The sequence below is a fragment of the Gigantopelta aegis genome, chromosome 6, assembly GCF_016097555.1.
Source record: "Gigantopelta aegis isolate Gae_Host chromosome 6, Gae_host_genome, whole genome shotgun sequence".
NCBI classification, from domain to species: Eukaryota; Metazoa; Mollusca; class Gastropoda; order Neomphalida; family Peltospiridae; genus Gigantopelta; species Gigantopelta aegis.
The window spans coordinates 72,452,596-72,479,326 of NC_054704.1; the positions used below are offsets into that span (position 1 = coordinate 72,452,596).

At 33.8% G+C, this 26,731-nt stretch overlaps 2 protein-coding genes across 3 annotated transcripts in view; one reads left to right on the forward strand and one right to left on the reverse strand.

Annotated features, from left to right (window-relative positions):
• The window catches only part of LOC121375240 (coronin-7-like), a 32,880-nt gene extending 23,788 nt beyond the window's left edge, over nt 1-9,092 (reverse strand). Inside the window, 11 exon segments of the mRNA XM_041502567.1 lie at nt 922-979; nt 1,582-1,636; nt 2,022-2,104; nt 2,495-2,581; nt 3,002-3,129; nt 3,621-3,807; nt 4,580-4,650; nt 6,122-6,202; nt 7,243-7,342; nt 7,610-7,699; nt 9,004-9,092. Of these exon segments, the coding sequence (XP_041358501.1) occupies nt 922-979; nt 1,582-1,636; nt 2,022-2,104; nt 2,495-2,581; nt 3,002-3,129; nt 3,621-3,807; nt 4,580-4,650; nt 6,122-6,202; nt 7,243-7,342; nt 7,610-7,672 (913 nt within the window). The 5' untranslated portion in view covers nt 7,673-7,699; nt 9,004-9,092.
• A 293-nt stretch (nt 9,093-9,385) lies between these two features.
• LOC121375243 (protein tumorous imaginal discs, mitochondrial-like) lies at nt 9,386-24,925 on the forward strand. 2 transcript variants are annotated; one of them, XM_041502571.1, is made up of 11 exons: nt 9,386-9,556; nt 11,261-11,397; nt 12,004-12,087; nt 13,205-13,307; nt 14,142-14,284; nt 15,399-15,551; nt 16,146-16,358; nt 17,024-17,152; nt 19,271-19,386; nt 20,703-20,800; nt 22,254-24,925. In XM_041502571.1, the coding sequence occupies exons 1-11, from the start codon at nt 9,391-9,393 to the stop codon at nt 22,388-22,390; spliced, it is 1,479 nt and encodes a 492-aa protein (XP_041358505.1). In that variant the 5' UTR covers nt 9,386-9,390; the 3' UTR covers nt 22,391-24,925. The 2 variants fall into 2 exon arrangements, with proteins under 2 accessions (XP_041358505.1, XP_041358506.1); XM_041502572.1 differs by having other exon boundaries at nt 21,663-22,394.
• The last annotated feature ends 1,806 nt before the right edge of the window (nt 24,926-26,731 follow it).

A 26,731-nucleotide genomic window follows, 5' to 3' on the forward strand; every position in this document is an offset into this window, starting at 1 on the left:
AAAAGGCACAACCGTTTATAATAAAAAAATATGTAAACAATTTTGTTAGTTTTAATCTTAATTTTTTTTTATGGTCAACTGTAAAGTAAAGTTTGTTTTATTTAACAACGCCACTAGAGCACATTGATTTTTTTATCTTATCATCGGCTATTGGACGTCAAACATATGGTCATTCTGACACTGTTTTTTAGAGGAAACCCGCTGTCACCACATAGGCTACTCTTTTACGACAGGCAGCAAGGGATCTTTTATTTGCACTTCCCACAGGCAGGATAGCACAAACCATGGCCTTTGTTGAAACAGTTATGGATCACTGGTCAGTGCAAGTGGTCTACACCTACCCAATGAGCCTTGCGGAGCACTCACTTGGGGTTTGGAGTCGGTATCTAGATTAAAAATCCCATGCCTCGACTGGGATCCGAACCCAGTACTTACCAGCCTGTAGACCGATGGCCTAACCACGACGCCACCGAGGCCGGTCTTATGGTCAACTGATGCAATTTATTTTCACTATGACTTTTAACTTAAAGAGTAGAATATTGCTTGTTAATTAATGCAGGAAAGTGTTGGGTTTTTTTTTAAAGTAATGCCAGTAGTCTCTATTGCTTAACTAGATAAAAACTAATTATTTGCCTTCAAATTTCTCCTGATAAAATACAATTAAACAGGTAACCAATAAACGTAATATCTTCATTTACTGGTAATGCATGTAATATTTTTATACACATACAGTAGAATCTCGTTGGGTTGAACTCAGAAGTCCCGAGGTACATTTACACGATGTTGACCGAATGGTTAGGTTGAACTACCTGATGGGTCAAACACTTTCTCGAGCACCGACAGGGTTCAAGCCAACGGGATTCAACTGTATTATTTTCTGAGAAAGCCAATATAGCAAGAAGAAAACTGTAAAGAGATTACCATCAGTAAGATAAGGGTCACTCTCTGTGAGCTCCATAAATTTCACATTACTGTCCCCCTAAGAAATAACAATAAAAAAAAACACATTTCATAAAAATTAAATTTAATAGCATAATTGCATATCAATTTAAAAAATAAAGAATAAAGACTTGGCTAACATCTAACTATTTTAATTTTTATTAAGAAGTACTTGTAATATGGCATTGTTATTTTGATATAATAAAATGGTGCCATTTTAAAACCACTTTTTAAGGTCATAATTATTCAATAACAGGTTATTTCTGAATTAATGTTCCATTTAAAAACATAATGGGCCAAATTTACAAAGCCTGTTTTTCTTAAATGTATGTGTTGAAGCATTGTAAATGTATGTAGTTACACGCGTGTAAGACATAAACAGGTGTTGAAGCATTGTAAATGTATGTAGTTACACGCGTGTAAGACATAAACAGGTGTTTAAGCATTGTAAATGTATGTAGTTACACGTGTGTAAGACATAAACAGGTGTTTAAGCATTGTAAATGTATGTAGTTACATGCATGTAAGACATAAACAGGCTTTGTAAATTCAGTCCTAGAATTTTAACTGTTGCATTTTAGAATTAAATCTGCTTTTATGAAATTTCAGATGTCTAAATACATGGATACATATTCTACTTACTTTCCCCACAATAAAAACCATATTTGTGTCTTCATCATAAAATGGCATCAAAATTCTAAAACATAAAGTAATATATGATAGTTTGAAAACAACCATTCATGAATGTTATGACATAAAAAGAAAAAATTAAACATCTTTTCAAATTCTTTAGTTGGTCTATAAATAAAATATTCATTAAACTTAATTTTATTTTACCAGAAAATATTACAGCATTTTATTGACCCAATTTAGTAAGAACAATTAACTCCAACCAAAAAACACAAATAAAATGGAAGTATTATACCTCAGGTATTGCAAACCGATTATTTTAAAAATTGGGAAGTGTTACATTTCACAATCCAATATCTTGATTCTAGTATGTTATAAATGACTCAGCTGTGTGAAACAGTCTTTATGAATCATGATCAGTGTAATAATACAAGCAGTAAAAAGGCATTTACCCAGTTGATGAATCCATAGAAACAGTTGATAAACATGAAGAAAATTTTCTGCTATCCCACAATCCAATGCAACGACTTCTCATCTGCATAAATATATATAATAACTAAAATCTGATTTTTCTACAAATAAAGTAAACAACTTTCACATACATAAAAGTTTAACATACTCTGTATAAGCTAGTTGTTTCACTGCAGCTTATGGAGTGGGCCTCGTAAGTTGGATCTATTGTGCCCAATCCTTTTGTGTATATTATATATTATATGCAATAAAATATGTTTTCAATCAAGTAATTAAAATTTCTTCAATGAAAAACTATTTCAAAGCACCAGAGTACATCAAATTTTATGTTACATAACAAAACAATTTTTAACCATTTTCCCAGATGATTTAATGAGATTTTTAACCATAAAAAGACCTTGGCTATTTGTTAACATTTCAAAAGACTAAATGCATCAGCAGAATAAGAACCGACCTGGTTGAATCCAGTTGACATGATAAGATCCTTGTTCCCCATCCACAAAACTCTGGAATCCTTAATGTTCTGGTGTCCCTTTGTCTCCTGGAAAATATATTAAAACACAAATCTAATCCTTCAAAAGCCAATAAAAAATTAATTCTTAAAATATAACACTTTCATTCAAAGTCAAAATTTAAACATTTTGCTCAGTGTTTGTTACTCAAGAAGCCATCAAACCTTAAAAAAATATATATATAATTGTTAGACTTTACAACTTGTCTTCATATACACAAAATTATGACAAATGTGCCTGTCAAGTTTGAAAGGTACCTGTACTGAATACTGAGGTAATTGAATATGATACATTTGCAGTAAACCAAAGGGGAAAAAAGGGTAAATCAAAAACATCATGCAGTTGATTAGGACTTTCTATGTAAGCCAAAACTTATGACTAATCATACCATATTACTATAATTATGACAATGCATTTTTTTCTACAATTTCACAAGTTATTTTACATACTTGAGCAGCTTTTGTGCTGGTCCGTGGATCAAAGATTCTCAGTTTCTTGTCTTTACAGGACGTAGCCAACTCTGATCCATTACCTCGCCATGAAATACTCTGAACCAAATCTCCGTGATCCTCCAGAACTGTGGAGAAAAACCTGTGGCTTAACATGAACTAAAATACACCAATGAAAGATATAGAGGCTATTTCACGAGGGGTTTTCTAATACGATTTTTATACCAATGAGGATGTAAGAAAAACATAATATTTTCACAAATTGTAATGTAAAATGCTACGTTGATAACTACATCAATATAAAACTGAACATTACTTTTTTTTTAATGTTAGGTCTTATATAATAAAATAGAAATAAAACCTCCATGAATTTCTGCATTAGGTTGGTTCCTAACTTCTTTTCATTCATGCCGCTTTAATAAAAGTTTGCAGGTTTTTTGTTTAGTTTTGGGGTGTTTTTTTTAGCAACTGTATATACTAATGAATGGTGTTAATTATTTCAGGTACTTAAATACCACAGAACTGGTAGTTATTTGTTTTGTATGTAGCCAAAACAAAGGCATGCAAAACTGTCTGTCATCGATCTTAATGAAGTTGGACTACCCGAAACAAATCTTACCAAACTTGGCTGCCTGGTTTACAATATCGTATATTTTAACAGTCTTATTGGTAGACACAGCCACGATGCCGTCTGCAACAGGATTCCACAAGACATTTTCTATCCGTCTGTCCTCAGCTGGAAGACACACAGATGCATCAGAAAAACTGCTGAAAGACGAGTCTTCTGGTAACAACCATAACTTGACCTTGAACAAAATACATCCATTTATTATTCTTGTGGTCAAACATATTATCAACATGGTCAAACATGACATTATGACCCATGGTCAAACATGACATTATCCCCATGGTCAAACATGACATTATCCCACATGGTCAAACGTGACATTATCACCCATGGTCAAATGTGACGTTATCACCCATGGTCAAATATTATCCCCATGGTACCATATGATATAATCAACACAGTTAAACATAACATTATCCCTATGGTCAAACAGGACATTATCCCCATGGTCAAACATGACATTATCCCACATGGTCAAACGTGACATTATCACCCATGGTCAAATGTCACGTTATCACCCATGGTCAAATATTATCCCCATGGTACCATATGATATAATCAACACAGTTAAACATAACATTATCCCTATGGTCAAACAGGACATACTTTTATAATTCTGAGTATTTTGAATTTGCAATCATTCTCAAATCAGTAACCTGTCATTTCCATAAATATATTTTGTAACTTTCAGTACAAGTATAATAATGTAATGGTCATAACTGTTTCATTATGTTATAAACATTCATTCAGACTGACTTCATTTGTACATTTTTCATACAGTGTAATGGTAGCCATTATTGGGTCTTTTGTTCTGTGCTTTTTTAAAACAATTTCTTTAAAAGCAGTGGAAACAAAAAGTTGTAAAGTTTTTGCTTGATTCCGCATTGACTTATTAATTTCAAAAACAATAAAAACCTTTTAATTGGTTTGATTAGCCATATAAATCTTACTGTGTTGTCTTGGGAACCAGTTGCTAACAAGTAGTCATTGAATGGTGAAAAGTCAAAGTCTGTTACAAAATCTAAAACAAAATAATATCAAATGAATATAAAATTATAACCCATAAACATTTGTGATATGAAATATCGTTCTTCAATTTTGTTTTTGTTTTTTTAAATATAAAAAGTTTGTTTTGTTTAAGGACACCACTAGAGCACATTGATTTATTAATCATCAACTATTGGATGTCAAACATTTGGTAATTTTGACATATAGTCTAAGAGAGGAAACCTGCTATATTCTTTCCATTAGTAGCAAGGGATCTTTTATATGCACCATCCCACAGACAGAATAGCACATGCCACGGCCTTTGATATACCAGTCCTGGTGCACTGGCTGGAATGAAAAATAGGTCAATGGGCTCACCAACGGGGATAGATCCCAGACCTACCGTGCATCAAGCGGACACTTTACTACTGGGCTACGTCCCGCCCCTTGAAATATAAATAGGACAATTTAGTTATTTTACTCACCTTTAACATAAAATGAGTTTTGCATCTCTGACATGTCAAAAATTAGTAGTGTCAAAATGTTTTCAAATACAGTTTGCACAGTTTAGACTTTTCCAAATACTCCACATTAGACAAAAGTTCCAAGTATTCAATACATTAAAAGAAATCAATCAAATACTTTAGACAATCAATTCAGTAAGCAAACAAAAAAACATTAAAAGAAATCCTTCTAAATACTTTAGACAATCAATTAGTAAGCAAACAAAGGCAATCTAATACAACACCAAGATGAACATACAACAAATGTAAGCATTATACTTGTAAATATACATGTGGGTAAAGATACAATTACTGGAAATGATTTCTAAGTTACATCTAGTTAAATGCACAGTAATAAAAACTAATGCCAAAAACAAGAAAGGAACTTCGATAATCGGAAAATATTCCAATAATTAAACATATAAGTCAATTTAATTATTAGAACATTTTCTGATTATTGTAATTACAAGTAAATACATATACAGAACTTCACAGTTGTTTTCGCTTCCTATTTATTGCACAAGTTCATTTTGTGCAAGAATATATACCACGAGATTGCATAGCAGTCGAGTGGGATGTTCTTTCGCAAAATAAACGAGTGCAATAAATAAGAAGCGAAAACAATGTATGTGAAGTTCTGTATTTATTACATACCTTCCTTTATGTAATGTCATAACAACACTTTGTTAAATCTATGATCAAAACTCCTTTCATGGATTTGCTTAACGTTCAGAATCAAGCTCTGTGGGAGCTTTGTGTGATGTTTCAAATACAATGTGACGTCATTTGTAAATCATATATGACGTCGGTATATAAAAGGCGCTAACTGTAGTAAAAATAAAAAGGGAATTCCCCATTTAAAAGTTCTGGTCCAGATCACACATATGTGTGATACAAAATAAATTTATCACATGGTTTCAAAATGTCTTTATCATTATAGTAAGATTGAATTGGTATTTAATAAATATGTGTACCATGTATATCTCAAGAAAACTATTTTACCGGAATGTGCATTCAGTAGAGGAACACAGTTAGATTTGCGTCCCGAGTCTGTTAGTGGTACAATACCAAGATTCCCTCCACCTGAAATATAAAGAAAAACAATATTGTACTGGAAAAATTAACTGCACACATGTAACAAGGTTTAACGTATAGATAATACAAACATAACATTATTAATAACAAAACTGGGTTTATTTACTATTGTTTATATGGGTTTGTTTTATCCTGAACAGGATAAATGGGAGAAAGAATGAATGAATGAATGTTTAACGACACCCCAGCACGAAAAATACATCAGCTATTGGGTGTCAAACTATGGTATATGCAAAACATTAAATGATGAACCACATCAATATAAAAATTCAGTAGGAAAATAAAAACACAGTGTAAAGAACTGCAAAAATACAAATATCACAGATAGGTAATATTAAAATTTACAGGAGAAAGAAGAAGAAATTAAAACTGCATGTCACCGAGTTCTACAATTTAAAAGTGCATGAATAACCCACAGCAAGCCTGGAGCTCGGTCTTGTCAATAAGTTTCGTACCAAACAAGAAATTCTGCAGCTTCACCATTCATCTTATCATTGTCCAGGTACTAATGTAGCTGGCAAAATGGCACTTTTTTCATTTTGGCAAATATTAGTTCCTCTTACACAGCTGTCAGCAGTACTTAGTAAGAAGTTGAAGTTGTCATAATATTTTGGACCTCATCCGATTTCAAAAACAAAATCAGACATCAAAACTCTGACTTGTTTAATGTTGTATCTCACTTTATAACACAACGTTGTTCAATTCTCTACAGAATTCATTTCAGCAATGACAGTAAATTCTAATTATTACTTTCACTTTAATATAGGATTGACATATTAATTATCATTTAATACTATCACATTTTTAATGACATATTACAATTGAATATTATTTGGAACCTTTCTAAAGGAATGCAGAACATAACAAAACACTACGAAATGTACAAATGTTTACACTGCCCATTGTGATTTTTAAAAACATTATAATAATGTCTAGATGTCTTTGTGCTAAATGTTGGTATTGTTGGTTGTAAGTTTTTCAAGTTAATTTAAAAACAAACATAAATAGGTCCATTGTAAACAGCTTACCTGCAGAGTCAACATTAAATGCTATGTATGAACAGCTGGCTTTAATGTAATTTCCACTTGACTGCATCAGAGACCCAACAGGTATGTCTGAAATCCATTCCTAAAGAAAAAAATATAAATAACTATTTAGTAAATGATAAACTTTTAACACAAGTTGAATATGATTAACAATTTCATAAGAAATTTTCCCAAAACTTCATTTGACAACCATGTGTTATCTACATGTATTTGGTTAGTTGTATTTGGTTAGTTTTATTTGGTCACATAGTGCTTGGCTAAGGTTAAGAAAAAATTGAAAAACAAAATTCATCGAACAGCTCACAATTTTTTTTTTAATGATGTTAAACCCCTAGGGTTAATCACATACCTCTTTCTTTGGAATCTTGGGAGCAGCATTCTTGTATTTTGATACCTTGAATCGCCATGCCATCTTCAGACATGAAAGCTACCACTAAAACTGAAAGATGTACATATGATTATGTAAATTAACCGGAAAGGGGGGAAAGGAATGTTTACCAACACCCCAGCACATTTTAAACTACATTAATTATGTGTCTAACATATGGTAGTTGCCAAAAATAATTTAACAGCTTGAGTAAGTTGCTGCCCTCCAACTATATGTACAAATGTAGGCTTAGCACAGTTTTATGAACTTGAGCCCAGGTTTTTCTGTTTTTCTTTTTTTAATTGAACTTACACATAACAATAAATAAATAATAATAAAGTTTGTTTTGTTTAACAACACCACTAGAGCACGTTGATTTATTAATCATTGGCTACTGGATGTCAAACATTTTGACAGATAGGCTTAGACAGAAAACCCACATTTTTCCACTAGTAGCAAGGGATCTTTTATATGCACCATCCCAGACAGGATAGCACATACCACAGCCTTTGATATACCAGTCATGGTGCACTGGCTGGAACGAGAAATAGCATATCAAGTAAGCGCTTTACCACTGGGCTATGTCCTGCCTCATAAATAATAATAAAATACAGACATAATTTGGGTATGGTTCCACAGATATTGTAGCAAAGTACTCTACCATTCAAGAGCTAGAAATACATTTGCACAGTTATAATTGCTCTCTCAGATCGAGCTTAAGTTATAATGAAAACATTGGATTTTTGCCTACCACTGAGTAGGTTCACTTAGTAGACAAATAATCCTGTCTGACATGAAATACCATTACATTGATCATTTGCAAGTTTGCAGATAACAAATATTTCACATATTAACTACTAATATACACACTATAGGAAGACACACAACAGCACCTTACTGCAAGAGTTGTTTGGTTAAAATGTAGGTGCCAATGGGTTTCTTCCTGTAGTGTGTATTAGTGATTATATGTAAAATAATTGATCTCATCAAACTGGAAAATTATAGCGTAAACTGGAAATCTTTGCCTATCCGGTAGTAGGCAGAAATTCTGTGTTTTCATTACTGAGTTATTTTTGACTGGAAAAGCGATTAAAATCATCCAAACATCAGTCTAGCTTTCAAACAGCTGAGTACTCAGTCTATAGTGGGGTGGGTGGATGTGTAGTCCTATTTTAATTTTTTCAATAATCCATCACATCCTACCCAATTTGGAAAGAGTCACCCTAAGTGTTAGAGACAAAGGCTGAAAGGGGTGTTTCCCAACATTGAACATATGCATGTACTTTGCAAACAAAGTTTTTACATTTTAACTTTTCTTTTTAAATATACAGGCTAGGCCTATACTAAAAACACAAAAACAAAACTGTTGTCTTAACTGTTACTAAATCGTAATCAGAAACAATCAATAAAGTAAACTGAATAATAAAGTTTAGACTAAAGCATGCACAAACAATGTGGTTCCCAACCAGGAAATGAATGAACGAAAGTAGATTAGTAGTATGAAGTTTCCGGTTGTCAAATCTCACGAGAAACTCCGAATGTTCTCGAGAGTGGAACGAAAGGGGCTTATCTGAATGTCATTGAACTGATGAAACTGTTTTCTGAATACAGTGTTTTGAATCAATCTTACATGACACAAACAAATATATTTTTCTCAATATATATGGACAAAATACAAAAATGTTACAAATTAACTAGTAATAATGTATAGTTAATTTTGTCAAATAAACAAAACTCCTCTTGAAGAGGTCACAAAATAAAAGATGGCTGCGCTCAGCAGAACGTGCACAAATTTAATACGCAGAGGTGTAGGGCGTCAAAGAAAAACAATCTTGAATAGGAGACATTTTAATCGAGATGTTGGATCTTGTTGTATGGTTAATACTACACCGTGCTCATTTGTATTTGCACAAAATAAGTTAAATGTTGGTAAGCACAACTTGAACTTGGTTAATCCACCGGTCACTGAATCTTTTGGGAAGGTTTCCCAGTTCATTTGCCAATTGTCTTTAGTTTGATCTGTTTATAAATGATAGCCTCGTAATATCATGTTAACTTGGGGATGTATTGGCGTCTGGTAAACACTGAAGTAAGGACGTATACAAAATTCACACTGGTTAGCATGCTGATGCAACATTTGACAAATTGTTTAGATGCCTAATTTAATAGTTAACATTAATGACAAGTTAAACCACTTCTCTAGGATTAAAGTTATCAGTTTGAATGTCAAATAATATAGAATAGACAGATCTTCACCTGAACTAATTTATTTATCACGGCTACTAGGCTATTTAATGACGGCAATGACAGCAATGGCCATCATTGAGATGTAATCTGCCGTAGCCAAGTAGGTTGGGGCATCACAGATGTTACTTCTTGTGCCGCTGAATAAAAATTATTGCCATGAGTAAAGCTTCTCCATAAAGACAAAATATATGTACATCTAGTGTATATTATCAGTCAGTCTTAACTATATGATAAGGGCGGGATGTAGCCTAGGATCAATCCCCGTCGGTGGGCCCATTAGGCTATTTTTCACTCTAGCCAGTGCACCACAACTGGTATATCAAAGGCTGTGGTATGTGATGTCCTGTCTGGTATGGTGCATACAAAAGATCCCTTGCTACTAATGGTCTCTTAGACTGTGTCAAACTTACTAAATGTTTGATATCCAATAGCCCATTATTAATAAACAATATGAGCTCTAGTGGTGTCATTAAACAAAAAGAAACTTCTTCTTAACAATATGATATGTACAATAACACATTCTGTTCTGTGATTATTTATTGACTGTTACCAATTTGTACAGGTCTGACAACTTCATGCAAAACAGGGCGGGACGTGGCCCAGTGGTAAAGCGCTCGCTTGATGCGCTGTCAGTTTGGGATCGATCCACGTCGGTGGGTTCATTGGGCTATTTTTTGCTCCATCCATTGCACCACAACTGGTATATCAAAGGTTGTGGTATGTGCTATCCTGTCTGGGATGGTGCATATAAAAGATCTCTTACTGCTAATCGAAAAGAGTAGACCACGAAGTGGCGACAGCAGGTTTCCTCTCTTAATATCTGTGTGGTCCTTAACCGTATGTCCCGACGCCATATAACTGTAAATAAAATGTGTTGAGTGTGTCGTTAAATAAAACATTTCCATCCCATATAAGGAAGGAAGGAAATGTTTTATTTAACGACACCCTAACACATTTTATTTACAGTTATATGGCATCAGACATACAGTTAAGGACTACACAGATACTGAGTGAGGAAACCCGCTGTCACCAGCTCATGGGCTACTCATTTTGATTAGCAGCAAGGGATCTTTTATGCACCATCCCACAGACAGGATAGTACATACCATGGCCTTTGTTACACCAGTTGTGAAGCACTGGCTTGAACGAGAAATAGCCCAATGGGTCCACCAACAGGGATCAATCCTAGACTGACCGCACATCAAGCAAATGCTTTACCACTGGACTATGTCCCGACCGTCCCATGTTTCAGACGAGTGATCTTCACCTTGCTTTGAATTTCTCAAGATGAAGATTGATATTGGTCAAATTGGGCAGTACTTTATATACATGTACATATTAATTTTATTTTTATTTTATTTTAAAATCTAAACCTTTATGTTTTAGGAATTTCTCGGTGTCCACATCTTACGTTTGTTGCTAATTTGCACACGTCTGATCACAGAAGGAAAAGAGATTATTATGAAGTACTTGGAGTCCCAAAGAATGCTGATGCAGCTACTATCAAAAAGGCATATTATAAGGTTTGTTCCACTTAACACATCCATACTTATTTATTTTCATTTCTCGCTTTAGCCAGTGCACCATGACTGGTGTACCAAAGGCCGTGGCATGTGCTATCCTGTCTATGGAATGGTGCATATAAAAGATCCCTTGCTATTGATGGAAAAATGTAGCAGGTTTGATCTCTTAACTGAGAGTCTTATACTATATGTCAAAAATTACCAAATGTTTAACATTCAATAGCTGATGTTTAATAAGTCAATGTGCTTTAGTTTTGTCATTAAACAAAACAAAACAATGTCCTAAAACCCACCTTGCCCATTAAAATTCCTGTTACAGACTGACATGGGTTTGTGGGGGTGGGGTGGGGGGGGGGGTTGGAGGGTGTGGAGTTTAGGGGGGATCTTTGAAATGTATATTGCATGGCTAACCCTGCATGAGCAGAACATTTTGCCAAATTATCTATTAAGCTTCTTAAAAAACGGCAAAACTTAAGTTATTAATCTCTAATAAGATAATTATTACATGAAATTATTTTGCTAAATAAAATTAGTCAATTATTTAAAGTATGAAAATCCATGAAATGTAAATACATGTATTATATATGATAATGATTTTAATTTCAGCTTGCAAAGAAGTACCATCCTGACATGAACAAAAATGATCCCGATGGCCAAACAAAGTTTCAAGAGGTGTCCGAAGCTTATGAAGTGAGAATATTATAGCTTCTTTTTTGTAGGACTCGAAGGTTTTGGTCTGGAATTAAGACAAAATTTGTGGGGTTTTGGTTTATGAACAGAGTTGCTGTTGTACTTTTGCAAAGTTGGTTATGTTTGTTTGTTTGTCCATTTTAACTTTTAACATATATATTGAAGGTTTGACTGTATGCCTTTTAAAAGTATTTGACATTTTAAATTTCCTAATCTCTAGCAATTTTTTTATGGATAATTTCAACATATTGGTCTCACATTATTTTTCATCTTTAAAATTTAAGAAATGATTAATAGCACAAGTTGTGTTGTTGTTTTTTGTGGTTGTTGTTTTTACTATCTCATAAGCTGTTATCTTACATTTTAACAATTATTTGCAATACTTATTGCCAATTATTACCCCAGCAAGGCACTCATAACAGGGAAAATAAAAATAATAATTTCTCACCGAGAAATTATCATGCATTGGTTTAACGTATACTACTATTGGACGATTTTTTTTTACAGAATATATAGAACTTTGGGTTTTGAAAATTATCTGTGAACCGTGAATAAAATATAAAATTAAAGCAATACCCAGAACAGTAAAGTAGTTTACATTGTTTCTATATGTAGCCGATGTATGCTATATCGAAAATAAAGGCTTTTAAAAAAACCCAAATAGCTGGGGTAATAAATAGAATAACAAACTCAGTACCAGTTATTATCAAATTTATGACCCTCGTGAAATTATTTCACTCAGGACATAAATTTGATAATAGCTGGTGACTCATTATTATCCTCTGTTTAATACAGCTTTATGTGTATGTATACAGTAGACCCGAAAATGGGACATAAGTTTGGGAAACTTTTGTATGGCATCAAAATTCGCTATGCAAGTTACAGAAAACGGCACACAATTTTAAAACATTAAACAGTAATGGCTAATCAATTTTCAATTAACTAGAAATATCACTCTGTTCCCTGAACTTATTTTAATTAATCAGTAAACAGATCTATCTACTGGTGGTGCAGTCTGGGGCTTAAAATTGATGCATGCCTAGATGTGAAAATAAAAATATTTCTTTCCTGTATCTTAATTCTTATGAAGTTGGCATTTGTTTTTTTATCTCTCCAGGTGCTGAGTGATGTAGAAAAAAAGCGTGACTATGATTCATTTGGAATGTCCGGGTCAGGGACTGGACAGGGAGCGGAATGGGCTAGACAGGCAGGCAACATGGGTGAATAATTTAATTTCTTGTTAATGACATTTTAGTCTTGCATTTATGAAGTGAAAAGGTGAGATATAGATATTAATTTCAGGAGATGTCTGTAACTTTTGCATTTAGATCAATGTTAAAGTTTTGCGTTTTCATTAAGTCCTATATTAATAAAATTAGTTTTTTAGTTGCACCTATTGATGTTCATCACAATGAATGGTGGGCATTTTTTTTTTATATAAATGTGTATGGAGATGAAAATAGTTGAGTGAAACTGACATTGAATAATTTTATAGTTGACAACATTTAATTCCACATAATTATATGTGTTGATAGTTGACAAGTGACTGAATAATATTGGGCACACATGATCATTACTTGTACATTGTACTCTTTTAATTGCTAGTTTATTTAGGTATGAGAAATCTGTTTTTCATGTCAAATCAGTTCAGTGGACGGGAGTGTTCATGCATTTTCTTGGGATGCTGTTGTTTTGCAGCAAAATATCCATCAATATATGAAATTATTTTGTCAGATTCAAATAAATTTTCCAGTTATTTTTAAAATTGACAAATTTTGTAAGTTGTAGAGCTTGTTGTTCATTGTGGTTCGATATGGGTTTTTTGTTGTTGTTGTCTAAACCACTGTGCAAATAGGCAATTTGATAATTCATAATCTACATTATCTGTATGGCTGATATAATCATCAGGAATGTGACTTGTTTGTTTTGTTAACAACCATAACATTGTATGAAGTTTAACTCGGCATGTATACATTTTCTAAAAAAAAAATCTTCTTTTTTCTTTTCTTAATCCACTGTGTTCTTCTATTCTATTTATATTTGTGCTACTTCAGGTGGTTTTGAGCATTTCCATGGAAGTATTGACCCAGAGGAGCTGTTTCGAAAGATATTTGGCAGTGCTGGTTTCGGGATGTCAGGGTTTGGCAACATGAATGACTTTGAGGAATCTAAGTTTGGATTTGCACCAGCTTCTGAGGTGATAAACTTTTTTAACATTTTGTGTCATTGCCCTTAATTCAGTTTATTAGTTCCCTGCCAGTCCCAATCAGACTGTCTGTCTGTCCATCCATCTGTCCTACATATAGTTTTTTGGATGGGTTTTTTTACAATATCTTAGAATGTTGAGCTGAAATTTTGTATATAACTTTGTTATGCACTGTTGTACTGTTACAGATCAAGTTTAATTTTCATGGTGATTTACCCATTTTGGACGGAGTTATGGCCCTTGAACTTAGGAGATACAAAAATTTGTTTTCCATACCTTTGATTTTTGCAGTGCCTAAAAATATTAAGCTGAAATTTTGTGTGTAGCTTTATCATGTTCTGTTACAGATCAAGTTTGTTTTACATGGCAATTTACTCATTTGTCACAGAGTTATGGCCCTTGATTTGAAAATATGTTTTCCAGACTTCTTTTCTTTCTTTGTTTTTTGCAATACCTGAAGCAGTACTTTCAGAATGCTTGTTTTTCATTGATGTTTTTTTGCTTATGTAAATCCTAGAAAATCATGGGATTTACAAATGTCATTTGTATAATAAATGGGGCAGGATTTAGCTCATTCGGTTGAGTGCTCACTTGAGGTGCTTACGTCGCAGGATCAAACCACCTCGATAGATCCATTCAGCTGATTGGTTTTTTCTCATTCCAACTAGTGCAACACAACTGGACAAAGGCCGTGGTATGTGCTTTCCTGTCTGTGAGAAAATGCATATAAAAGATACCTTGCTGCATTAGAACAAATGTAACAGATTTCCACTGATGACTACGATCCAGAATTACCAAATGTTTGACATCTAATAGCCGATGATTAATTAATCAATGTGCTCCAGTGGTGTCATTAAACAAAACAAAACTTTGTATAATATATAAAAAGGACAACAATTTAACTATAAAACTGAAGTACATCTTCCAAAGGTCAAACCTATAACCTTGAGGATTTTTTTTCTGCATTCATGTTGAGATTAACCTCACACCTAGTTTGTGATGGTGTGAGGTGAACTTTAGTGCTGTAAATATCATTTATCAATGTAAATTAATCTGTCTATTTATATCTGTTAGTGTTTATCACAGTGTAACCTTCACTTTGCAGATTATGATGGATTTGAGCTTCCAGGAGGCAGCGAGAGGTGTGAACAAGGAAATCAACATCAATGTGAAGGACACGTGTCCCAAGTGTTTAGGGAAAAAAGCGGAACCCGGCACAAAACCAATCACCTGCCCGCAGTGCAATGGCACTGGGATGGTAAGTGTTATTTATGCGCATTACAAAATATCAGCTTATTTAAATATTCGTTGCAGGAATAGTTCTGCCACTCACCAAATTTACCAACTGTGAATTTGAAAAATATAATTGGCTAATATTATTTTACCTTGGTGAAAATATGTCATGTAATTATTTGTACTTTTGTAGGAAAAATTACCTGAGTTGTCACATTTTTTGAAGTTCAGTAGATAATTGGCAACATTTTTCGTTCACCCAGTTAGCTCAAAGTTGTACTGAAATTGGGTTTCTGCTGCCATTAAAAAAACCCAGCTGAAATCCTGTGGATTTTTACAAATTAATAATATTCTTTCATATTCCTCTCTATTTCCTTAAAGTTCTGAAGGCAACAAAAATATGACAGATTACTTAAAGATAATCTCTGCAACCCATTGTAACATTTGATTTTCAAGTCTGACATAATAAATATTAATATTTTTAATTACCTCATCAAATATGCTAATTTTCTCTGCTTTCTGTGATATTTTATTTATGAGTTTTGCACAGGTGTACCGACTAGTTTTGTAATTTTCATACCCAGTGTTGTATATCATTTTAAACTGCATTTAATTTCAGGAAACAATTAGTACTGGACCGTTTGTTATGCGTACTACGTGCAGACGTTGTTATGGACAAAGAGTGGTAATTAAGACTCCTTGTACAGAGTGTAACGGTAAAGGAAATATGATTCTAAGGAAAAAAGTTGTGGTACCTGTACCGGCTGGTGTTGAGGATGGACAGACAGTAAGAATGCCAGTAGGAAAACAAGAAGTGTTTATCACATTTAAGGTAAATATAAAGTATATTTTAATATAAATATATAAAGTACATTTAAGGTGAAAATAACAAAGAATATTTATTAAAAAAATAAAAAAAATAAAGTACATTCAAGGTAAACATATGAAGTATATTCCTGGATAAAAGCATTTATTTTTGTCATATTCTGGCAAAAAAATATTTTGTTTTATAAAAAAGGGAGTATGAAAATCCCAAAGTGGAACATGTTCAATATGTCTTATTGTCAAAACATCAGACATTAACTGCAATGGGAATAAAGTACATGTTTTATTTGATTGAGTCTTTCTGTGGGGTCTTGGAATTGGTGCGGGGAGGGGTGGGTAATTTTTGTGTGATTTAGTTAAAGATTGCAACTATTTTTGGATGTGAAAAATTTGTATTTTAAATTATTTTGATAAATTTGTTCTTGGTTTTTACTGCTAGAACAAATTTTTGAAGATTTTAATTACACTGTGTGTACATATTTTTAACATAGCAATAACTAGTGTATCCTGATGATTAGTCAGAAAGGTGTATTTTGCACTCTTTTTATTACTACTACTGTTTTAGTTTTTTGTAATACTATGTTGTATTTTTGTTGTACAATACATTGCTAATAACTACTTTATTATATTGTAAAGTATCATTTTATACAATACTGTGGTGACTTTTTGCAGGTTGCTAAGAGTCGTATTTTCCGTCGTGAAGGTGCAGATGTACATAGTGATGTTGCAATTAGTTTGTCTCAGGCTGTGCTTGGAGGAACCATCAGAGTGCCCGGGATATACGATGATATCTTACTGAATGTAATTATAATGCTCAGGGTCTTTATACACATTTCTGACAGACTTTATGATCGTTTCTCACTTTATGATCGTTTCTCTTTTTTTTTTTTTTTCAACACTGGATGATTGATGAACATACATTAAAATTAGTAATGTTAATTTTAATGGATTAAAAATATATAGAGCCTATATATTATATTACAGTGGCGTAGGAAGGTGCCAAAAGTAGGGGGCACACTTTTATATTTACGCACTTTTACACTATTATAAGTAAATATAAAGCAAAATATCTGAAAAGTGGGGACCCCCCCATTTCCTATGCCAGTGTATTATATTTGTGCTTACTTTAGATGTTCTGTCAAAATGGTTAATTGTTATGTTTTTTGTGCTATTAGGCACAAAAATTTTTTTAGCAAGGTTCACCCATCCAATACTTGAATTAGCATATTGATAATTTTAATAAAATGTAGCTCAAACAAAAATGAGTATTACATGATAAAAACTTTCAACAATTTCCAAAGTATTCCATCTTTAAGAAATCTAGTAATGGAAAATAATCAAATAAATAATGACATTTGACTAGTTTTGTTACCTTCATCATAGAAGAGGCGAGATTTTAGCTCAGTCAGTAGAACACTAGCCTAAGATGCTTGTGTCCTAGGATCGAACCACCTTAGCAGAGCCATTGGGTTTTCATCATCCCAACCAGTGATATATCAAAAGTCATGGTATGTGTTGTACTCAGACCTGTCAACCCTCCCGGATTCCGCGGGAGTCTCCCGGTATTTGATCAAATCTCCTTTCTCCTGTGTGGGAAACAGTTTCTCCTGTTAAATGACATTTTTGTAAGCATTAAAAAAAATCGATCCTCTTTTGTCAAAATAACAGAAGGGAAGTAACTCTGCCTTTTTTTTCTCATTCAGAAAATGTCGACTACTTTCGGTTTCTGAGAATGTAACAGGCCGAATTGTCCCCGACTGTTTAACCTTTGCCGAAGTGAGAATTGTGGGATAGCCTATTTATATTGTTAAAAAAGCACATGGAGTTTATAAAATGACGTGTTATTATAATGTTTGTTGTCATCGTAATGGCTACGAAGCGTGTTGCCGCTAATTCAACAGGCTGTGTATTGACATTCAGTGTTGCCATATAACAAACAAAAAACTATCCAATTTAGTTCTAATAACACCTCTGAATTGTAAAATGTCTTCCCACTGGATTACATAATGCAACTATGACGAATCTGAACTGCCAGACACCCGAGTTGACAGCGATACACACGATGCATGTTAAAATCACATGTCACAGCAAGACAACGAAAAGACCAATTAGCTGTATAAACATACTTGTGTCAGTTAATTTTGTATGTTTGTGCAGTAAAATGTTGGTTATAAGGGTACACTTCAAGAAATTATTTGTGTACAATTAAAAAATGTTGTTTGACATTGACATAAAGTTACTCACGGAAATGGGTATAATTCCGGTATATTTCACACGATGTCCGTAATGAGGTTTTACTTATGATTAATGAAAATACAATGTTTATTGCATCATTATAATGATTTTAAATAAGTACCACGCCACCGTTCCTCGTTATAGTAAAAACTGAATATTAATTTATAAGATTTATATAAATTTGTCTTTGGTACTTAGGTACACTAACCACAAATGATAATGTAACACAACCTGTAAGGCTGTAAGTGTAATACCGTAAATGTACTAATTAAAAAATTTATTTCTTGTTCATGTTCTTAACATTTTTGGATAAAATATTTTTTTTTTTTAAATATGTATTAAATCATCATAATATTTAAACAAAAAAAAAAAAAAAAAAAATTAAGATTTTTTTTTTTTTTTAATGCCAAGATCTATGGTTAAGAAGTATATATGACATTATAAAGTATTCATATAACTTATTGTAATAATGTTTTTTTTAAATCTTGCGATTTTGAGTTAAATTGTGTGAATTTAAGAAATCTCCTGCTTTTTGACAAAATCTCCTGCTTTTTGAACACACACCTCCTGCTTTCTCTTGACTAAAGGTTGACAGGTCTGGTTGTACTGTCTATGCTAACTGTTCTCTTCCTTTACTAAATAAAGTTTATTGTCTGTAACCAAATATCTGTGTTGTTGTTTCAGATAACTCCAGGAACACATTCTCATGAACGCATTCGACAGCCGGGCAAGGGAATCAATCGGGTGAACAGCTACGGTTATGGAGATCACTATATCCATATAAAGATTAAAGTTCCGACGTAAGTGTCCTCTTGTTGCCACAGGAAAAATGTAGCAGGTTTCCTATCTTAGACTATATGTCAAAATAACCGGATGTTTGACATACAATAGCCGATGATTAATAAATCAGTGTGCTCTAGTGGTGTTGTTAAACAAAATTAACTTTTTGTTTTTGCCATGGGGGTGCGGGACATAGCCCAGTGGTAAAGCACTCGCTTGATATATGGTCGATCTTTATAAATTCACTGAGCACCTTGTTTGTTCTGTGTTTGACTATGAAATGTCCCGTTAAATATTCATTTCACTTCTTCTGGGAAAGATGGCGTCACTCACATACCAGTGCAATGTTCCACTTCTGAAAAACTTCTTGGTGTACACATTGACCCAACACTGACATGGGCTAACCACATAAATGCCATTATTAAAAGATCTTCTTATTTATTATACATTTTTTGACAAAACAGAAAATATCTTTGACCAAAAGACCAGATTAATATTCTACAGCTCTTACATATTACCTCACTTAGACTATTGCTCCACAATTTGGGAAACCTGTTCAAAACATTCCATAGAAAAACTTCAAAAAATCCCAAATCAAGCTGCAAGACTTATTACTTAAAAAAGCAAAGAAATGTCCACTGCAGAAATAATCAGCTCTCTCAAATGGCTTAAAATCAAAGAGAGAATTGACTTTAGAACCTGCCAGTTTGTCTACAAAGCCCTCAACACACTAACTCCATCATATCTAGAAACAATGTTTCAAACAACTTCAGAAATTCACTCCTTAAATATGAGGTCAACTCAACATAGTCATCTTTATAAATTAAAACCAAGAACAGAATTTTATTGCCATCGTTTTTCATGCAGGGGAGCTAAACTGTGGAACACACTACCTTCAAAGATAAAATATTCTCAATCCCTAGCCTCATTCAAATCCAGTTATTTTAAGCACTATTCAAATAATAATCAATTTTAAGATATACCTTTGTTGTTGATTTTGATGTGTTTGTTAAAATAATTATGATCTATTGAGTTATCACTGACTCAAGTTTCTTAACAAATTGATTTAAATATTATTTAAATATTCTTAATATGTGCTATTGTTTCTCATGCTATACATATTACATGTATGTTGATGTTGTTTCTTTGAATGTATGTATGTATAACATCATGTATAGATTAGAGAGGGCCTCATGGGAGACCAGTCACGTACTGAATGTGTTTACCCTCTGAAAATAAAGAATTTTATTATTAATATTACTTCTACTTTTTCAATCCTAGATTAGTGCTTGAAATATAAATTTAGTATTTATTTTAATTTTTCTGTGTTATCCAGAAAACTTACCTCAGAGCAAAAGGCCTTGATCCTTGCTTATGCCGAACTGGAGAAGAACACAGAAGGTACAATCAATGGAGTAGCACACACAAAATCAGGTATTTCTTCTCAGTGTTTTGTTTTAAAGTGGAGGGATTGGAGGGAGGGGGTATGGGTTTCAGTCATAGAGTGCTAACCTGTGACCTTAATGGATCTCAAGATTAATTACTCTGGTGGACGAGTAATAATTTCCTTATCCAAACCAGTGTACCAAAGGCTGTGGTATGTATTGTCACATCTGTGGAAAAGTGCACATAAAAGATATCTAGTTGTTTTTCAGTAGGAGTAACCTAAAAGATTGCAGCAGGTTTTCTCCATTTGCATATAAAAGATCCCTTTGCTGCTGATCGAAAAGAGTAGCTCATGAAGTGGCGACAGTGGGTTTCCTCTCTCAATATTTGTGTGGTCCTTAATCGTATGTCAGACGCCATATAACTGTAAATAAAATGTGTTGAATGTGTTGTTTACAAAGTGTCAAAATAACCATATGTTCAACCCTTGCAATTAAGACAATGTCCACGGCAAAAAAACATGCCATTGAAAACAAAAAACAGGCAACTCCACGGCATTGCTGATATAATATTCAATACACTATATATTTGGTTCCAGCATGTTATTTGTATTTATAAACTGATGCTCAAAGTTTCGTTAAAGAATTGAATAACCACTAATTATACAATAAGTTGTGGCATTATTAAACAGACATTCCTTTCCTGAGGATCTGGTAAACTTTTAGAAAGAATATGAAGTCACTCAGCCTCTTATGGTTGTAAACTTGTTAAGCAAAAAAAACAGAATCAGATGCTTTTGGTGTAAATGTTCACATTATGAATACATGCTTTTCGGTCATGTTAGTGTTAGAAAAAAAACAATTATGGCTAATTTGGCCAAATCATTTATCCATCCTTCTTTCTATTTCAGCTGGAAAGAAGGATGGAGAAAGTAAACTAAACACGGAAGACAAAAATGATGATGATGATGATGATGATGAAAGCTTGCTTGGAAAATTAAAGCGTAGATTATTTGGATGACGATAACCAAAATTAGTGACTTTTTATATTCTTTGTTGGTTTGAATTGTATATATAAAGTCTTATTAAATGTTTTAACTTTATTTATGTTCAAGATATAATATATGTATAACTTTGAATGTATTCTTGTCAGAGAAAGATGAGCAGTAAGCAATTCCTTTGTATGTAACTATTGTCATATTAAAAAATATCTAGAATTCAGTCTTCAATATTTGTGATGGCAATCAGCTGTGCCACCTTAAAAAGCTATTGCAAAATTGATTAGCAATGGCATTTTTATCATTGTTGAGTATTTACTTTGTTAATATTGATACAGCTGTTGCTGTCACAAAATGATCCCATTTTCAAGGACTGGAATTAAAATTTAATTAAGGGCTGGGAGTGAGGTGAGTTATGAGTTGTCACATTACATCAAACACTAGTTTTTGTTTGATAGCATAAGAATATTAATATTTCTTAACTTTGATGATTTTGTGGCCTAGGACTGAAGGCATACGATGATGACGAAGGTCTGTTGAAACAAATCCGAGAGGCTCTAAAACCCATGGATGGCTCCAAGTCCGAGACTGATACAGACACGGACTCTGATGGTAAAAGTGTTCACAAAACCCAGAGCTGACAACTTCAAAATTTGAAAAATATGTACCAAGGAAAAGATTTCTGATCCAAGATAGTGTATGAAAAAGCAGGTCTCATCGTAATAATAATTTGGATTTGCTATTTCACAGAAATATTAACCATGTTCTTCAGCATTAAATCTTTTTTACAAATGTCATGTCTGGATATGGCAATGAAGTGTGCTGTCGTCCAGTGGCAGAGGCAGCACACCAGAGTTTGGCGTTGAGGGAGGATGACTTTGGTAATTTTGTTACAAAATCTTCAAACATAGTCAAACCTTATTACGGGGCAAGCCAGCCAGAAAAGCTACTTGTTTATACTCTCCTAGGTGACTGCTTAACAGTTTTTACTATTCTGCCAAAGGTTTTTAATTGATATATGTATAAATATTCTTTGAAAACAAATGCTAATTTTTTTTCCATACATTGTTTTTTCATTACCATCTGTGATATATATATGCCAGTAGTGATGTACTGTTTACCATCTTATATCCATAGACCACAGTATTGCTTCCTATACTACGCTTTCATTTGCTGTGATTAAATATGATACAAGTATTTATGGTGGATTGACAAGTGGCACTACCCTGATCAAAATCGGGGGGGGGGCACTACTTTTTATAAACAAATGAAACACTATAGAAATTAAACCCTGAGATGGTATGCTATTTTCTGGAGTACTAAAAAAAGATTCTCAGGGGGGCAACTGCCACCACCCCCAGAGGGTACGGCTCTGCAGTAAATCTAATGTTGATGACGGACATTTTTCGTACCCATGTTTTGGCTTTGTAGACAATAAATTCAATATATCTTACCATAATTTCACTTCATACACATATTTCATAAATACGTGGGGAGTTTTTCAAGATTTTCTCCGAACACATGGTCGTGTGCTTTGTAATATTCAGATAGAAAATCTTCAGTAACTGTTTTGAATTGGAATGTTTCCAGCATTCTGAACACAGAAATATTTATTGTACATGAAGCCAAAATGATGGTGCTATCAGTAACTGTCATTGGCCGTATAGACTTCTACTAAAGCCTTACGTCTGGACTAAACATTATTAGTATTGGCCACCACTTGAAGGTATGTTTCACCATAAGGAATATAAAAAGTAAGATATTGCATAAGTAGTAGTCTTGTTAACATTTCTACAAGCAGATGTTATTCATGAAAGACGAGTGAATCATATGTGTTCAGGGCTAGCTCTGGCACTCACCAAATTCGCCAGTTGAGAATTTTGAAACAAGTTGGCGAATTTTATTTTAATTTGGCGAAATATTTTTCTCACCCAGAGCTAGCCCTGGTGTTACTTTGTTACCTTTAACATAGAAGATGCAGAATTTAGCTCAGTCAATAGAGAACTAACTTAAGGTGCTTAGGTCCTAGGATTGAACCTTCTTGGAAGGCCCATTGGGTTTTTCCCATCCCAACCAGTGCCCCACTACTGGTATATAGAAAGTTGTAGTATGTGCTGACCTGTCTGTGGGAAAGTGCATGTAAAAAATCCCTTGCTATTGATAAACGAAATGTAGCAGGTTTCCTCTAAGAATGTATTGCCCGCTTTCCATTGACGCAAATGTGTATATGCAAAGTACCTTTTTCATACAGTATATGCTTTTCCACGTGCCAAAAAAAAAGTCTATCAGTGAGCGGTTTTTCCTCATAATGATGCCGTAGCACAAAGCATATACTAGCGGCTTAAAAATACTCTTCAATGTCAAATTTTGTATACAAATCTGCTTGTGAAAACACACATATCGGTGTTTGACAAATGTTTGAAAAAGTCACTAGCCCTTGCAGCAACTTTGGCTAGTGCCTTGTGTACTATAATACTAGTAACACAGTCAATAATTTCCACTAGCCCAGACCAAAAATTGACTAGCCAGGACTGAGGGTTAGTGGATTTTCTGAACCCTGCATATGGAAATGCACATTTTTGGCACACGGAAATGCATATTATAAATCGCAAGCGGATTCTGTTAATGAAAAGTGGGAATATGTCAAATTTATTAAGTGTTTGACATCCAATAGAAATGATAGTTAATCAATATGTTCCAGAGGTGTCATTAAACAGAACAATCTATTATTTTGATCATAGATCATCTTTTTCAATAAAAATAGCATGTCGTATCCTGAATTGCAAAAAAAATATTTGTGAACTGCTTTTATTTTAAATCTTTATGTAGGCCTACTGATATATTCATGAGTTGTTATCAGTGGGTTACCTAATGGTATACTCCGAGTATGTAATATGTACAAAAGAGTGAGTGTTTGTTTCTGCACATTGTGATATGGCAGGCCTCCACGGCATTGTAGTCTTGTTATGTGTCATCTAGAGTAAAGTGTTGTTCCAAGCCATTGGTCATACCCATTACACTCAACATGTCTCAGTATTTTCATACATGCATGCTTGCACACACACACACACACGCATGCTAGCATGCACACACACACACACACACACATGCTAGCATGCACAAACACACACACACACACACATGCTAGCATGCACACACACACACACGCGTGCACACACATGCATGCTAGCACACATACATGCACGCTAGCACACATACACACACACACACACACACAGACGGATAAATACACTTAAACACAAAACATACACACAACACACGTGCACACACACACACACACACAACACAACACAACACACATACATATACAGGTTTGGTACAGAATCCCAGTAAAGGATGGGGAGGATGTGTGCTGGTAGGAATGTCAGTATTTAATATAATCAATGGACAGTGTTACCTAAGTACGAAGGTGGACTTCCTATCTATAGAGTTCCTAACCTCGCCACAAAAACAAATTGAGGGGACTGATTAATTGCTCCCCTTAAGTTAGACTATTATACAGAATGCAGGAAATTGCATTTTAATATAATACCATATGGCTACCATATAAATTCACATGCTAAGGAGAGCTAAAAATTACTCTCCTTAAACTATTCTCAGGGGAGTGTTGGGAGCAAGAGTGATAATGGAGCAGTCTGGAGTTTACCTAACTCTCCCCTCAAATCTGTCCCTGTTATTGATATTTTTAGGAGTATACTGGCATATTAATAGGAACCAGTAATGGAAATAAACAAATAGCTAATAGTATAAAATGTGCTGAGGTGTCTACAGGGCCAGATTTACACCTTGGGGTGCCCTCAACAGAAATTAAATTACATGACAAATAAAAAAAATAACTAATTTTACAATTATTACTTCTTCTTTTTTTATAAAGGAAGTCCTTAGTCGGGGGGGGGGGGGGATGGGCCTCTGGCAGGGGGACCCGGGGCAGTTGACTCCTTTGCCCCATTATAAATCCGGTACTGGGTGTCTGTATGGAGACTAACTTGAGTGCACGTAAACTCCATCGACTGGCTTGGAATAACTAGGTAGATAGTTTGAGGTTTCCAGAGTTGTGCATCTTGTCCGATTTGTACTTATTGTGGTAACCACACACCCTATTAGTATCAGTAGTGGATGGCTAGCAATCTGTTGATACCACAATGCATTCATGATGTTCAAGTGTAATTATTTGCTAAATAAATTATCACATACTCAGTGTTTGTGATATGATTGCATATTTGGTTTTGGTTGTCTTTTAGTTTTACACTACTGATGCATTTGTATGCATCATCTTATACTAAGGGTCTCTGACATCACATAGCCAAAATATGGCAATTCACTGTTGATCCAATATTAACTTTTAGTCTGTCAGAACAGACGTGGACATCACATTTCAAGATGTAAGAAGATGCATTTAGATGCTCAAATAGTATAAATGCACTACATATACAGTCTGCCATTAAACACGTGCCTTTCTTGACATTCTAGTGTCGGGTTTTAGTTGGTTTGAAATCCTTTCAAAAAGAGAAGACCGCAAAACAGTATATAAAGGCTTACGTTTCAAATGTGCAAAATCTGAGGGTGGTCAAAACAAAAAGGGGCATGCATACAGGATCTTCCTGTCATGTGGACCACAGTGGTTTAAAAAGGAAGATACTGCCAGTCGGGACAATCAGAAATATACAATTATTTAAACCCAAATCCAAATATTTGAATTGGGAGGGAGAAGGTGTGTACAAATGGTAAAATATTGAAAAAGCTTTTGTAGCTCCCCGTGACCAAGACGGAGCTTTCACTGGGACAAATTTTATTTTAGCCAATTTTGAGATGTGTAGAGTATTTCCGTACACATTATTCATAAATGGCTAATTTAAAGCAAATATTACACAAAGACTAAAATTTATAGCCACTTTGTATAAAAATTAGCAACTGGCTACTTTGGCAATGACTAGGGTGAGCCCTATAAAGATTACTCGAAT

Bases quoted from the DNA above. Each gene is read 5' to 3' on its own strand.
- LOC121375243 (XM_041502571.1), top strand. From the start codon at position 9,391: ATGGCTGCGCTCAGCAGAACGTGCACAAATTTAATACGCAGAGGTGTA. The intron at 15,552-16,145 runs GTAAGTGTTATT...ATTTAATTTCAG, and splicing joins AGTGCAATGGCACTGGGATG to GAAACAATTAGTACTGGACC. The intron at 20,801-22,253 runs GTATTTCTTCTC...TTTGTGGCCTAG, and splicing joins AGTAGCACACACAAAATCAG to GACTGAAGGCATACGATGAT.